At 37.0% G+C, this 16,728-nt stretch overlaps 1 protein-coding gene across 1 annotated transcript in view; it reads right to left on the bottom strand.

Annotated features, from left to right (window-relative positions):
* Positions 1 to 2,570: 2,570 nt before the first annotated feature.
* LOC116631258 (phospholipid-transporting ATPase IB-like) overlaps positions 2,571 to 16,728 on the bottom strand; it is a 179,908-nt gene continuing 165,750 nt past the window's right edge. Inside the window, 4 exon segments of the mRNA XM_032402448.1 lie at positions 2,571 to 2,812; positions 10,548 to 10,655; positions 13,405 to 13,461; positions 16,395 to 16,456. Coding sequence (XP_032258339.1) covers positions 2,720 to 2,812; positions 10,548 to 10,655; positions 13,405 to 13,461; positions 16,395 to 16,456 — 320 coding nt within the window. The 3' untranslated portion in view covers positions 2,571 to 2,719.

Genomic DNA, 16,728 nt, shown 5'->3' with positions numbered 1-16,728 from the left:
GCCATCTTTCCCCCCTCCTGTTCCCATATCCCAAAATTTTAAAGCGAGAACAACTTATATATATACCGAAAATAAGGTTAACTATGATGAAGGGCTAGAATATGTCCCTAAAAATGAAAAATAAAAAAGATTTTTTAAAAAGGGATTGATAAGATGTTGGTAGAAAAGGGGAAAAAGAAAAATTAAAAAAAAAAAGAAAATTTTAAAAATTAACTTTGAAAGACTAAAGAATCATGGTAAAAAAGCCATGAATTCTATATGCAGTATTCCCCTAGCGCTGGAGTTCTGCCGTTCTTATTGATCGGTAAACTTGGTCTTGGCTGGCTGTTCTCGCTGATCTTCTGGGGGAGGGGCCTGTTGCCGTGGTTCCCAAATGTCTTTGCCGGAGGCGGAATTGCCCCACCCTTGCCGGTCCGGGCTAAGTAATCTGCTCGGGTTTGCTCTCGGGAGCTTTTGTTCCCTGCAAGCTTTCCGTACAGCTTTGGAGGCCGAGAGTGAAAATGGTGGCCTCCCAATCTCCGCCACGGAGGAGCCGGAGGAGCCGGGAGCTCGGGGCCCCACTCCTCAGTGCACCCCCAGAGAAAAGCAGTCAGTCACTCCCGTCTCCCCGGTCTCTGGCCACACTCCATGCTCACCCGGCCTGTGACCGAGCGTTTCTATCTCTGGTGCATGACCCCGTGTGGAGTCTCCAAACCCAGCAGACCCATGCAGTGGACTCCCACTCCGCTCTGGGGGAGGAAGGGGAGTCTCCCCGGATCTGCCGCTTGTTGGGTCTCTGCTGGAGGAGCAGTGGTCCGACTGTGCTGCAGATCACGGTTTATGGCAACCCCGAGCTGAGAGCCTGTGCCTCGGCTCCATCTCTGCAGCCAGCTTCCCCACTCTGGTATCTGGGAGCTCTGCCACACTCAGGCACCCCCGGTCTTTCTGTGACCCCAAGGGTCCTGAGACCACACTGTCTTGGGGAGGGTACCACCCCCCGCTTAGCCACTGGAGCAATGTCCCTCAGCAGAGCCGACTTCTAAAAGTTCCGATTTTGTGCTCTGCTGCTCTATCGCTTGCTGGTAGCAGCTGACAGAGGCCCCCTTCCCCGCTATCTTCCCGAATATCGCCTCCGATTCACGTCTCCGCACGTCCTACCTTCCAGAAAGTGGTCGCTTTTCTGTTCAGAGAGTTGTTGCTATTCTTTTCTTCAATCTCCTGTTGAGTTCGTAGGTGTTCAGAATGGTTTGATCCCTATCTAGCTGAATTCCTGGGACCAGACAAAATTTAGGTCTCCTACTCCTCTACCATCTTGCTCCTCCCCCACAGATTTTATTTTTATTTATTTATTTTTATTATCTTCAGTTAGTGGTGGCTATAATAACATCATTAGTTTTTGATGTAGTGCTCAATGATTCATTAGTTGCTTATAACACCCAGTGCTCATCACCACAAGTGCCCTCCTTAATACTCATAACCAGGCTCTCCCATCCCTTCACCCCCCTTCCCCTCTAAAATCCTCAGTTTGTTTCCCTAGAGTCCAGATTCTCTCATAGTTTGTTTCCCTCTCTGATTTCCCCCTTCAGTTTCCCCTCCCTTCCCCTATGGTCTTCCGTGCTATTCCTTATGGTCCACATATGAGTGAGATCATAGGTTTTAAAAGATCCAAGTTAAGACCTTCTTTCAATACCATGGATCACTTTCCAAAAATTTTTCAGGGATATTAGTATTAAATTTTAGCCATCTCACAGTTACACATTATCAAGCAAAAATTTGGTATCCTTACATAACTATGGAATTTACTAGGCAAAGTTTCCTGGAAAACAGTAGTGGCAGATGCATCTCAGCCCTCACTTCCAGAGGAATCCATTTAAATGCCTGTAGGTGGTACCCAATTTCTAAACAAATTATGTTCCAAATACTCATTTGTACATCTCTTTGGATCTAAGGGCACACTTTCTCAAATAATTGTGTTCGCCCTGATACATAGAAGGATTAAGGAAGAATTGGACATTAAAAAGCAAAATTAATATTATCCCTTCTAGAATATTCCTTTCTCTGTTTCTTAGTTTGAAATTTGTAATGTTTCAGATCTCTATGTTGCAGATTATGTACAATGATCTTATGTAAGTTATTTCTGATTTAAAATCTTGTAATTTCATGGATTTTTTGTCCCACATTAGGGATTTCAGGGATTTCTAGCACCTTAGTTTAAAGCTTTTTTTCCCTGTTGGATAAAAAAAAAAAAAGTGGGAGGATTCTGTAATCTAATAGTTACATATTCTGGGAGAACTATATTTGACAGATTCTTATTCCAAATGTTTTTAAAAAGTGAAGAATGTCTTTCTAATTTGAATATCTCCCTATTTCTTATTATTAGCTTTTAATCTGTGACCCTCTGATATCAGGTTTTGGTTCCTCTAAAGTGGATAGAAGTTATATAAGTCCCACTTCTAAAGAGTAAATGGATGACCGTTCAGAAAAAAATCACAAGCTAGGTAATATCACTACAAATTTTACCTCTTGTGAATTTTGATTCCATCTTTTTTTTTTTTTTCCCCTAAATTGATTGCTGGTAAATCAGTGGCAAAGGCACAGGGCATTTACTTCCTCTAAAAGTTCCATGACTTTTAATATTCATAAAATGGCAGATTTTTAAATTTAACTTGAAAACCATATAATTGGAAAAGGGCAATTAACTATGACAAGGTATCTTTTGGTTACTACTTCATTTTTCAACTTACGATTTCCATATTAAATTTAGAATCAGGCACACAGTGGGGACTATGAAAAAACCCAGCCAGAAGTGTGGACAAGCCAGGACCATACTGACCTGCAAATAAACAGAAATAAAGAATATTTAAATAGGAATCTTTTAGTTTGTCAGTATTGGGTAGAAAGTGCAACTTTCAGTTTCCCTTCTCCTCCACAAAAACCTGGAGATGCATGTATGGATGCAGTCATAAGAGTCTAGAACTACTAAATCAATGTGAGTACATAAAGCCTAACTATAGTATTAGCTAGCTTAATTTAATAGTATATTCTATAAACAACCAACTAAAAAAATATTTTGATCAAATAAGTTGTATCTCAGGAATGCAAGAGTATTACCTAGCAATATTACCTAGCAATACAACTTTAACTTTCAGACATTGTGTGTAAGGCAATTACGCCATTATAGTCCTCTGAAAAAATTCACTCTTCTCTCTGCCTGACAAATTGGTAACTGACAAATCACTTTAATTCAATAAGGACTGTACTGACTTGAGACCAGGTAAGGCTCTGTATTGTTTATATATTTTTAATTTTCTGTATATTCTAATATTTCAACATCTTAAAAAACCTTTCTATCTGGAGACTGCCCCTCCCAGGGCTAGTCTGTTCTTAGAGATAGTAAGATCTCAGCTGGGAGGATGCTTTTGATCTGCAAACTCAAGGGCTAAATCCACAGCCCTATCTCCTCTAACTGACCCATACACCCCAGGAGGCAATATTCCTCTGCTGTAATCATCCCAGAACCAGGGACCAGGCAACTAGAAACCACCTCTAGCCCAAAGCCTGCAAAAATCAAACTATCACTCAAACTAGCCATTCCTGGGTTGTTTACCCTGCTCTGCCTTGTTTTCTGATGGAAACCCCAAAAAAGGCAAGGCCTAAGTGCTCCCCAACTCCTGTGTTCTGCCTTCTGACCACCCTGGTATCTTTTCCTCGTGGCCCTATGTGGCATTCTGTGCTTTATCTTTAGGAACTGTGAGAATGATAAATTTTGTTAAAATGGCAATAGTAAGTCCTTACCTCTCTGTAATTACTTCAAATGTAAATGGATTAAATTCTCCAATCAAAAGACACAGTGACTGAATGGATAAAAAAATAAGATCCAGGTGTGCCTGGGTGGCTCAGTCAGCTAAGCATCTGCCTCCAGCTCAAGTCATGATCCAGGGTCCTGGGATCAAGCCCTGCATTGGGCTCCCTGCTCAGTGGGGAATCTGTTTCTCCCTCTGCCCCTCCCCCCCAGCTTATGCATGCTCTCTCTCTCTCTCTCTCTAAAATAAATAAAATCTAAAAACAAAAATAGATCTAACAGTATGCTGCTGCTAAGAGACTCACTTCAGCTTTAAGGACACATAGGCACAAAGTAAAGGTATTGAAAAATATATTACAAGTAAATGGTAACCAAAAGAGAGCAGGAGTGGCTATACTTATATTAGATAAAATGACATTCAGGCCAAATTGGTCATAAGAGACAAAGAAGGTCACTGTATAGTATGAGGGTCAATTCATTAAGAGGATATAAGAAATGTAAATTTATTTGCACCCAACATTGGTGCACCTAAATATTTAAACCAGGTACTAACAAAACTGAAGGGGCAAAGTCAGAGCAATATAATAATAGTAGGAATTCAATACTTCACTTTCAACAATGGATAGATCATTTGGATGGAAAAATCAATAAGGAAACAGCTTACCTGTATAACACAATAGAGAAAATGGACCTTATAGACACATACAGAACATTTGATCCAACAGCACAAGAATACACATTCCTCTCCAGTGCACGTGGAACACTATACAGGATAGATCACATCTTGGGCCACAAAGCAAAAGATAACCTACTGAATGGGAGATATTTGCAAATCATATATCCAATCAGAACTTAAAATCCAAAATATATAAAGAACTTACAGAAGTCAACACCAAAAAAAAAAAAAAGAAAGAAAGAAAGAAAAGAAATATTTCAACTAAAAATTGGCAGAGGACCCAAATAGATATTTTTCTAAGGAAGATTTGCAGATAGTCAAGAGACACATGAAAGGATGCCCAACATCCCTAATCATTAGAGAAATGCAAGTCAAAACCACACCTCATACCTGTCAGAGTGGCTAGAATTAAAACAAAAAGTAACAAATGTTGGTGAGGATGTGGAGAAAAGGAGTCCTTATGCACTGTCAGGAATGTAAACTGGTGTAAGCCACTGTGGAAAACAGTATGGAGGTCCTTCAAAAATTAAAAAGAAACACTATATGATCCAGTAATTCCACTAATGGAATGAATAAGTCATGGTATTAAAGGTACAGCACAGTGAATATAGTCAAGGGTACCATAATAGCATTGTATGGTGATGGATGGTAGTTACACTTGGAATGAGCATAGCATAACATATAGAGTTGTTGAATCACGATGTTATACACTTGAAATTAATATAACACTGTAGATTAATTATACCTTAATTAAAAAACAAAGCTCAACAAAAACAGTTGAGAAACAGAAAAGGAAATTGGAAAGTATCTTTAGACAAACAAAAATGAGAACACAATGTACCAAAACTAGGGTATGATAAAAGCAATTTTAAGAAGGAAGTTTATAGCAATAAATGTTTATATCAAGAAAAAAAGATTTCAAACAATCTAACTTAACAACTTAAGGAACTAGAAAAACAAGAACAACTAAGCCCACAGCCAAAAGGAAGGAAATAATAAAGATCAGAGCAGAAATAAATGTAACAGTATTCTAGGATGATGGCAGAATAAGCAGCAATGGGGATCTGTCTTCCCCCTAGACAACAAAACTGCACTCATAGAATGTGTCTGTTTTTGAACTCTGAAATCTGTTGAAGGCTTGCATATTCCAGGGGGTGACTTGCATGGTAAATTGTGTTTAGCTTTGGTCAATTTCAGCTCTTGGCACTACCCAGTAGTAGCAGCTACCCATCATACACTCCCAGTCACATATTTCTGGAGCATCTTGCATACAGGTTAGGGGATGCTGGCTGGGGGAAAGAAACCTGTTATCCAAATATTGGAGGTCTTTGATCACTGACTGCTGCTTCTGATCACAGAGGTGCAAAGGGGAAGACAGCAAGTGTTGTTGTACATCCCTGCATTGTTCCAAGCCCCTCCCCTCTGGCTGAAGTGACTTCAGAGGGCCTTAACACACCAGAACTCTTTTTCCACTCCATTTTTTTCATTTTTCCCCTTTTAGGAGCCAGACATATTTAAAACTAGGGCATTCAAAAATAGCTATATATACAAGTAAAATTAAAAAGTGACCACTTGTGCCCAGGCAGAAGTCTAGAAAAGACCTAAGAGGACAGTAAATGTATGCCTCAAGTCGATCCTCAGCACAGAGGCAGCCTACAATAAACAAATAAAAATAACAAAAACCAGCAAAACTTGGGGAGAAGGGAAAATTTTATTTCCAGAGTTACCACATTATTAGATTTAAATTTCCAGTGTTCAACAAAAAATTCATAAGACATACAAAGAAATAGGAAAGTGTGGCCCATTCAAAGGAAAAAATAACCTTTAAAAATAAATAAGTCAATTTTAGTTTATTTTTGTGTGTGGTGTAAAAAGTGGTCCAATTTCATTCTTTTGCATGTAGCCATCCAATTTTCCCAACATTTGTTGAAGTGAGTGTCTTTTTCCTTGTGGCATATTCTTGCCTCCTTTGTTGAAGATTAATTGACCATGTAATCATGAGTTTATTTCTGGGTTCTCTATTCTGCTCCATTGATATATGTGTCTATTTTTGTGCCAGTACCATACTGCTTTGATTACTATAGATTTGCAGTATCTTGAAAACTGGGATTGTGATACTTCTGGGTTTGTTCTTCTTTTTCTTGAGAGAGAGAGGGAGAGAGAGCTGGGGGGGGGGGGGGGGGAGGGAGACGGAGTGAGAGAATCTTAAGCAGGTTCCACAACCAAGCGTGGAGCCCGACATGGGGCTCAATTTCACAACTGTGAGATCATGACCTGAGCAGAAATCAAGAGTCATACGCTTAACGAACTGAGTCACCCAGGTAGTCCTGTTCTTCTTTTTCAATATTGCTTTGGCTATTCAGAGTATTTTCTGGTTCCATACAAATTTTAGGATTATTTGTTCTAGTTCTGTGAAAAATACTGTTGGTATTTGTTAGGGATTGCATTAAATGTGCTGATTTGGGAATACATTTTAACAGTATTTGTTCTCCCAATCCATGAGCATGGAATATCTTCCCATTTGTTTGTCATCCTCAATTTCTTTCATCAATGTTATATAGTTTTCAGAGTACAGACCTGTCACTCCTTGGTTAAGTTTATTCCTAGGTATTATATTATTTTTGGTGCAATTGTAAATGGATTGTTTTCTTAATTTCTCTTTCTGCTACTTCATTATTAGCGTATAGAAATGCAACTGATTTCTGTATATTAATTTTGTATCCTGTGACCTTACTGAATTCATTTATCTGTTCCAGTAGTTTTTTTGGTGGAATCCTCAGGGTTTTCTATATATAGTATCATGTCCTTTGCAAATAGTGACAGTTTTACTTCTTCCTTACCAATTTGTGTGTCTTTTATTTCTTTTTCTTGTCTGATTGCTGTGGCTAGGGCTTCCAGTACTATGTTGAATAGAAGTGGTGAGAGTGGATATGCTTGTCTTGTTCCTGATCTTAGGGAAAAAGCTCTATTTTTCACTAAAATTCTCAATTTTAATGCAGAACTTATGACAATATAAATATTCTCTCCTAAAATGGGAACAAAATGAGCTTATCACCATTCCCTTATTACAGTACTTATTTCACCACATTTATGAATTAGGGCTCATTTAAATATTATTTAAAGAAGCTTATCAAGGCATAATTGGCTTACAATATACTGAACATATTTAAAGTGAACAATTTGACATGTTTGACATACATTATGCTAATAAGATCATTACCACAATCAAGAATATATCTAGCACCCTAGGAGTCTCCTTATCCTGCAATGTGAACATTCCTTCCTGCCCTTCCCTGCCACATCCCACCCACCACCCTGTCTCCAGTTAACCATTGATCTGCTTTCTGCCACTATAAATTTGTTGGGAATTTTTATAAACAGATCCATACAGTTTGCAAACTTTTTGGCCTGGTTTATTTCTCTTAACATAATTATTTTGAGAGCCATCCATGTTGTTGTATGGGTCAATAGTTTTTTGTTTCCTTTTTATTGCTGAATAATAGTCTATTGTATGGTGATTTGTCTTTTCATTCACCCGTCAGTGCACTTTTGGGTTGTTTCTAGTTTTGGCCATTGCAAAAAAGTTGCTATGAATATTCATGCTCAAGTCTTTGTGTGGACATAGGCTTTCACAGGGAGTGGAATGACAGGGTCTTATGTATATGTACATTACACCTTTAGGAAACTTTCCAAAGCAGTTGTACTATTTTACATTCTTATGAGCAGCATATGAGAGTTGCAATTGCTCCATATCATCAGCAACACTTGGTGTTGACATTTTTATAATTTTAGCCATGCTAATAGTTGTGTGTTGCTATCTCATTTTGGTTTTAATTTGTATTTACCTCATAACTAATGATGTTGAGCATCTTTTCATTGGCTTTGTTATTCACATATATTCTTTGGTGAAGTATCTATTTGAATATTTTACCCATTGTATAATTTGGTCATTTTATCTTTATTGTTTACTTTCTTCTTCTCAGCTGGGTTTCATTTGTCTTTTTTCTAGTTTCTTAATGTGGAAGCTAGAGCTGTTTATTTGAAAACATTCTTTTTTATAGATATAGTGCTAAAAATTTCCCTCTAAGTACTGCATCAACTGCCTCTTATAAATTTTGATACATCATGTTTTCATTTTCATTTAGTTCATAATGTCCAATTTCCTCTTTGACACATAAATGAAGTATGTCAATTGCCCTTAACTCCTGGACTGACTTTTAAATTTTTTAAAGGATTTTATTTATTTGAAAGAGAGAGAGAGTGCAGAAGCACGGGGAGCAACAGGCAGAGGAAGAGGGAGAAGCAGGCTCCCTGCTGAGCAGGGAGCCCAACATGGGGCTCGATCCCAGGACCCTGGGATCATAACCTGAGCTGAAGGCAGATGCTTAACCAACTGAACCACCCAGCCAACCCTGGACTGACTTTTAAGCAGTGCATGTGTATGTCGAGACTTTCAGAGACTCAGCAGAAAACAGCAGGTTGAAAAACCAAGCAAGACTTGGTGCCCACCAATGTTGGGGAGACAGAGATTGTAGTTTAAGTCTTGCCAAGTGGAAATGCCCTTGGTAAACATCCAGAGTCTTCTTGAGATCCCAGAAAAGCCATGCCCTAGAAGTGAATGCCTCAAATTAGAAGAGAGTACTACAGCCTGGGAATAAGGCCATGATAGTTAAGGGCAAAACCAAGCTTCAAACTACCCTTGGCCCTATCAAAGTCTTTCCCTGGTTCTGTGCCTATGCCTCTCACTTCTCTGTGGCTACGTCTTCTTGAGGGTTTTGTCCCTCAAGTACAGGCATTTCAGCAGCCTGGGAGTCTGAATTCTACCTCCTCCTCCCAGTAAGATCACTGCATTAACTTTGGGCTCCTTTTCTTGTACTGCAAGCTGAGAAATACTCATAGGGAAGATGCCAAGATAAGGAAGGGAAAGGCTTCCCTTCATTCAAGAATCATGTCCTCAAGTATTACCTCTGTTGGTTTCTAGCCAATGTCTTCAAATAATTCTTATTTGAAGAAATATTCTAGTTTTTAGAGTTGTTTTTGTCAGGCTTTTCCAATATTGGACACTTAGTCGTGGCTGAAACAGGAAGTCTCTTAAAATTCTTATTTCCTGAGAATTGGGCTGACACAGGCCAGGGGTACAAGGATCATCTCTTATTTCCACGGAGAAAGACAGTATGACAGATAGGTGGACAGACAGGGATTGAACTGGGCAACTCTGGACCTATGTTTCTCTACTTAGTAACTGACTGACTTGGACCAGGGCTATTTCTAGTCCTACAGTCATGTGATTCTGTGATTCATTTTGTAAGCATCATAGGCCTAATCCTCCATTATAAGTATAGACAAAGTAGAATTTAGAAATATGTAACTAATTGTAAAATTCTAAAAACTATATCACCCCTGAGGTTTGACATAAGTGAAATAACAGTTTCATGAAACTTTAAAATATTTAGAAGCTGGAGCTTCTGGAGCTCCAAGGAATGTCAATTCTGGTTAAAAATTTCAAATAAAAATGTTTTCTTGGGTACCTGGGTGGCTCAGTCAGTTAAGCGTCTGCCTTTGGCTCAGGTTATCCCAGGGTCCTGGGATTGAGTCCTGCATCAGGCTCCCTGCTCAGCAGGGGGCCTGCTACTCTCTCTCCCTCTGCCTGCCTCTCTGCCTACTTGTGCTCTCTATCTCTCTGGCAACAAATAAATAAAATCTTAAAAAAAAAAGTTTTCTTATTTGTCATGCGTCCTTTCCAAGTACCAAATAACACATAGCACATTACATAAAAAATATAATTACAATATTAGCTATTTTGGATGATCCTGAATTGATTATAGCTTTTATCAGTTATGCACAAAAGATAAAAAGTTTGGAAACCATGGTAAACATATATAGTTTGAGGTAATGAGATTTTAGATGAAATAATACTTAAAACATCAACCAGAATTTAGCTGGATCACCAACTATTTCTAATTGCATTGATTTTTTCTTCTCTTTCCAAATCACTTTGAGAGTAGATAACATAAGCTTTTACTATTAACAAACATAAGTTTTCAAGAGGGATGTAAAGTATACTCACCACTGACAATTAATAAAACTAACCTGTCCTCTCATTTCAGGAGCAATAGGAATCGTGGGCCATACGAAAGAGTAAATTGCAAAAAACACCAGCCATATAAGTATGCTTCCCCAAATGGCCAAATGACTAAACTGCGGAAAGAAAAATATTACAGAAACACTTCAACCTTTTCCATTTAAAAGAAAAAAATAACACTATCAACTGACAAAATCATTTGTCTAGGCCATATGTACTCAGATGAAGAAAATTATAATCTTTTGAATTCTTGATACTTGAGACTTCCTTTCTAACATCCTTCTCAGATTATTTTGCTGTGGATTCAAGGAGCCATTGTTTAAAGTATCTAAAATAACTGTACCTTGTCACCTAAGCCAAGTGATATTCAGTGTCTTCAGTGAAACTATCAACTCTCAATCAGAATTGGTACAAGGATAGGTTATTCAATGAGACTTCTGCTTCTGCCTACTTATTAAAACAAAGATCTCTTCAGAAAAAAAAGTTTGAACAGAAATCATTAAGAGGGCTAAAAATTTGACCCTATCATATCTGTTCTGCATGAATAATTCTGGGACAATGGCAGAAGTTGTGACTCTTAGATTGACTGAAACTGGAAGGTTTTCTGTGCATATCAAGTATGTATGTCATTCAGATTGACGATGTTGGCTGAAGGATCACTGTCTGTGCCTGGGGTTGGGAACTGTGACGAATTCTTAATGGTTAATGCTAAGGAGGTAGGTCCTTCTGTTGATCTGATCTGTTGCCTTGTATGATTTGTGTTAGCAGAGGAATCATAAGGAAAATGAATAGGAGACCTCTGTTCTAAACCTGGCTGTGCTGGGCACCTCAGAGTTACCATCTGTGTATAAATCAGTGATTCGAGAGACGAGATGATTTCTTAAGGGCTCAAGTGCTCTCATCCTATTAGGTACTGCTCATTACTTAATCCTATCTGAAAAACAAAAATATGGAGGAAAAAAACCCAATCTGCTATTTTCTCAGAGTATTTATTGTTACTTCTTTATGAGTCATTTTCAAAGGCAGTTTTTTACTCTTCAGAAATAATCTCTTAATCATGGAACACTACATCAAAAACTAATGATGTAATGTATGGTGATTAACATAACATAAAAAAAAAAAAGAATCTCTTACTCAGAGGATTTCTCTCTCATTAAATAGAACCCTCATTAAATAGGCCTCCTGAGGGCTCTCTCTTGTGATCATGCAGGAGATGATGGAGAAGAGAATCAGCTCAAGACTGTGAGCTTTAAATTTTTCAAACACTTCAGTGTATTTTCATGTAACCATTCCCTTATTGTTGGCATTAACAGATGGGCTGCAATGCAAGGCATTTTTTCCGGCTTAAAAAGTATTTTCAGGTGGGTTTCCATCGGGACCATCACCTTGGGGGCAGCAGCAAGCCACCATTGCTTCTCTGAGATATATTTTGTTATCTCTCTCTGCCCTGGCTCATTCTCTGAACTAAACAGTGGCTGCCAGCATCCTCTTCCCCAGTGAAGAAGCACGGGCTCCCTCCTTGACCTTCCCCATGGGGTAGAGTAGCCTATGACCAAAATTGAAAACCAGTCCCTTTTCTTTCCTGCCCCAGTTCCCAGGCTCCTTCCTAACCAGGATGTGAGCTGGAGGGCAGGAGCCTGGTAGGTCATAGGCCAGAAGAGTTTTGTTAAGTCTGCTTTGGCCTTAAAATACTACCTTATTCATAAATGAGATTCACCATATGCAGATAGTGTAGGTGATCATGGATCAAAGAAACACTCTTACCGAAGAGAATTTAACAATAATTAAAAGGAATAGAAAATCATCATTTATGTTACCTTAAGGCAGTATAATACACACAATTGGTGTGTCTTATGTATTGCTAATAAAATATTTTTGTTCAGAACACTTCAGTCCCAACATTGTGTTGATGTTCCGTTAGGTACAGAGACAGTGAGAACTCTATACATTGGAAAAGAAATACACGATATGCTACGTAATCTAAGCTCTCCAAAGGTGACAGGCTGATAAAAATTCATTTTGTCTCATAAACTTTTGAGTACAACTTGGAAAACAACTTATTTATGGGTATATGTGTGTATATGTACTTACATACAGATTCCCTTAAATTATTCATCAGTTCATAAAAACATTCTACTTATCAGAAGTTCTACTTTTAATAGTATCCTAAGGAAATTATTACTCATGTCTGTAAGTACACGCATATCTGTGTTCATAACAGTACTGATTATATATTATTTATAGTAACAGAAGTTAAAACAATTATTCTAAAAATAAATAAGCATCCAGGTGATAAAATATTATATAGTCATTAAGTGAGATATAAATATTAAAGATATAGAAAAATGTTAAAGATCTAGTATTAAGTGAAAAAGCAAATTACAAAATATTAGGTACCTTAAAATTCTATTTTTTATGAAAAGAAAACAAAACAAAACCAAGCACATGTAAAACAAAGACTGAAAGAATAGAACAAAAACCAAAATGTCCATGTCACTGATACTGAAAGGTATGGGTAATTTGTATTTCTTTCTTTTTCTGTATTTGCTAAATTTTCCATTATAATTCTGTTCCTTGATAATAATAATGAATTAAGGATCTCATGCAGTGATAATGTAAGAATCTCTAATGTCATGATAAATTGAATCTATTTCTAAGATGTAAGGCAGGGAAATGAATATTTTAAAGACATTAGATTGCTAATATGCCACCATCCAGTTTAAATCATCACTTGAATATGCAAGACAAAAGAAGGTAAAATATGAAGACCAGGAAAAAAATGCTTACTACTTTTCTAAACCTTAAAAGTAAATCAACATGCAAACAACTATACTGGATTAAGGAAATACCCTCAAGAATACTCACTTTATTCCAAGATAGTGTCTCCAAACCAGCTTTCAGACAGACAGTAACAATTACATACTGTGCATGGAGATGAGAAGGGGAAATAGATTGGAAAAAGGTATTAAAATTTCCATTAGAATCCATGTTACCTCACTCCCTCCCTGATTCCTCCCACCCATCCCTGTTCTCCATGTCCAGTGAATTCTGGTGTCATAGGATTTGCTAGGTTTTAATTGAGGACAGAATGTAGTTTTTCAATAAATGTTTTGTATTTAGAAGCCCTTTAACATATGACAAAAATCATGTTTATATCATATATATATTGACATTTTTTATAAATAGCATGGAAGATTTCTTTCTCATTAGAAATCCAAGTGCTATTGATAAAAAGTGCAGTTGAACAGGGTAGATTGAAATCATCATAAAGACCATTTTGGCTATTCTTGGCCTTTTGCATTTCATATATACATATTTTAGAAATAGCCCATCAGGCATCTGGGGCTTTTGATTGGGATTATAATGAATCTATAAATCAGTTTGAGGAGAGCTGACTTCCTCATAGTATTGAGTATTCCAACTAATGAGCATGGTATATTTCTCCATTTAGATGTTCTTAATGTCTCCAATAAAGTCTTCTAATTTTCCTCAGAGGTCTTGGACATCATTTGTTAAATTTGTTCATGTTTTTCCTTTGTTGGATACTATGGTAAAATAGTATATATATTTTTTTATTTTCTAAATATTTGCTGCTGGTATGTTGAAATATAATTGGTTTTTAAAACATTGGCCGATATCCGGCAAACTGCCAACCTCTTTTATTAATTATAATATTTTATTTGTAGAATTTTTTGTATTTTTTGTGTACACTTGTATCACCTCTGATTTAAAACCAATTTTTCCCCTTTCTAAGGCTTGTGCTCCTTTTCTTATCTTCTTATTGTGTTGGTTAGTAACTCCTCCACAGTGTTGGATAGAGGCAGCAATACTGAGCAACTTTCTTATTCTTAATCTCAAAAAAAAAAAAAAAAGCTCTAAGTGTTTCATTAAGTATGATTTTGTCACAGTGTGTGTTCCTGTGCAACAGATATGTGATATACACTGAGTGTTTAAAGTCCTACTTTTGAAGCACACTTTATGTCCACTCCCTAGCTCTAGATTCAGCATCCCAGCTAGCCTCCATCATCTCATCTAAACTATTCCAAAACCTTAAAGGTGCCCAGGCGCTGGCCTCTACCTACTGCTCCAAGTTCATCTTTGCCATTATCCTGAACCTCCCTTGCCCAACACATGTTCACACTGTGCTCTAGTTCCATTGGCCTTCTTTAATTCTCTGAAAGCATTAGGGTGGACTCTACCTCCCTGGAGGTTTACTGTATTCCTCCAGGCACTATCTTTGGGCCTAGTACTTCCTCAAACCCACTGGCACTGGGAACAGTGTATCAGGAAAGCTGAGTTAATGATCTCACCATGCTGACCCTGCCAACTCTACCATCTCTCCTTTGGCATCTCATATTTAGCATTGGTCAGGTCCCCTTTCCTTCTTTAATTGCTATGCTAAATTTATTTTGCTATAATTTGTTGGTGGTGGTTTTACTATCTATACTTTTTTTTTTGCCTTGGGAGATAGAGATTCCATGAGATCAATTTACTCTGGCATCTTAAGGACTATCTTGTACATTTGTATACATGCATGCATGTCTGTATGTGAGGAGGTCTGAAAAGGAGGAAATTTGCTGTATGCATATGTCCAAATAAGAAACTACTATCTAACCACATTTGATGTTTAGGACTATATAATATAGAGTTAAAAGCCACACCCAATAACATGAAATAATAAAGACAACCAGCTAAAGTGAAAAGAGGCAATATGCCAATAAATTGCTTCTTACATAGAAGAAAACATGAGGAAAAATGGTTTGTAGTTTCTTGTTCCAACATATGTTGTTAAATGAAAAGGAATAACATGCAGAGGAATATGTTTCTACTTGCATACAAAAGGGATAACATACAGTTAAATACACATCTATAATTTTTAGAATTATGAGTTAAGAAATTAGTGGCAGACACAAAACTCAGAAGCCATAAAGCAAAATATCGATAAATTTAACTACAGAAAACTAATTGGAAGAATATATGCGTGACAAAAATGCCATGAAAAGTGAAAATGTAAAACTGAGAATATATTTTTGTAACAAATGTGAGAAAAAAATTAACATCCTTAACATATAAATATCTACTACTACTAATAAAAAGACCAACAAAATAATAGGACTGCTAAAGTAATTCAACAAGCCTTCACAAAAGAAGAAATGAAAGTGGTTTTTCATGAAAATATGCTTTTTTTCAAGGCAAAAACTGATAGGATACCATTTTACGTATTATATCAAAAAGTGTGAGAAGACTACCACCCATAGGGGCTTAGGGAAACTGATATTCTTATAACTAGATGTTATAAGAAGAACCTTTTTAGGGGATAATTTAGTAATGATTTTCAAAATTCACAGTACTCTCTGATCCAGCAATTACACTTCTAGAAATTTATCCTACAGATATACGTACTCATGGGCATAAAGGATAATCTTTGCAGCATTGTTGGCAATGGCAAAGGACCCCGAACAATCTTAAGGTCCACTAATAGGAGACTGGCTAAATAAATAGTGGTGAGTTAGTCATATAAGCAGCCCTGAAAGAATGAAGTAGATATTTATGGACTGGCTTGAAGCCATCACCAAGGCATATTGTATAGTGAAAAAACAAGACATAGAAGGTACCTCCCTACCTGTACAAACAAAGGGAGGACATATACATTTGTTAAATGTATTTCATATTTCTAGAAATTATATATATACTCCCACACATATACACACATGCATATGCAACCATTGTAATAGTTCCTTCTTGGAGAAGGTATTGGAGCATGAGGGAGAATTAAAATTTATGAAATTCTTATAATGCTTGAATTTTTCAATTAAAAACTAGAAAAAGTGATTGAATCATATGGGTGATCTTACCGTATAAATAAAATTTCCAAGAAACAAATAGTCTGTAGTGTGACCCCCTTGTAAGACCATATCTGAAAAATGAAAAAGTCATTTTTTTTTATCTTTATAGAGTCTGAAACATAGATTTGAATTTATTTTTATCAAAGGAACCCATACTGGCCACCAAAAATGTTTCTCAATAATTGGTCATATTCTAAAGTGACAATGCTTGCTTGGCCTGTCACAATTGTGACATTTTTCTATTTCTTATTCTCTCCAAAGACATATTAAGCAAAAAATGAGTAAATAAATTACAAGGAGTGCATGAATGTGATTATGAAACCTAGTTTTACATGCATATAAA

The sequence above is a fragment of the Phoca vitulina genome, unplaced genomic scaffold (assembly GCF_004348235.1).
Source record: "Phoca vitulina isolate PV1807 unplaced genomic scaffold, GSC_HSeal_1.0 scaffold5, whole genome shotgun sequence".
Taxonomy (NCBI): domain Eukaryota; kingdom Metazoa; phylum Chordata; class Mammalia; order Carnivora; family Phocidae; genus Phoca; species Phoca vitulina.
This window is presented reverse-complemented; position numbering and strand designations above follow the sequence as displayed.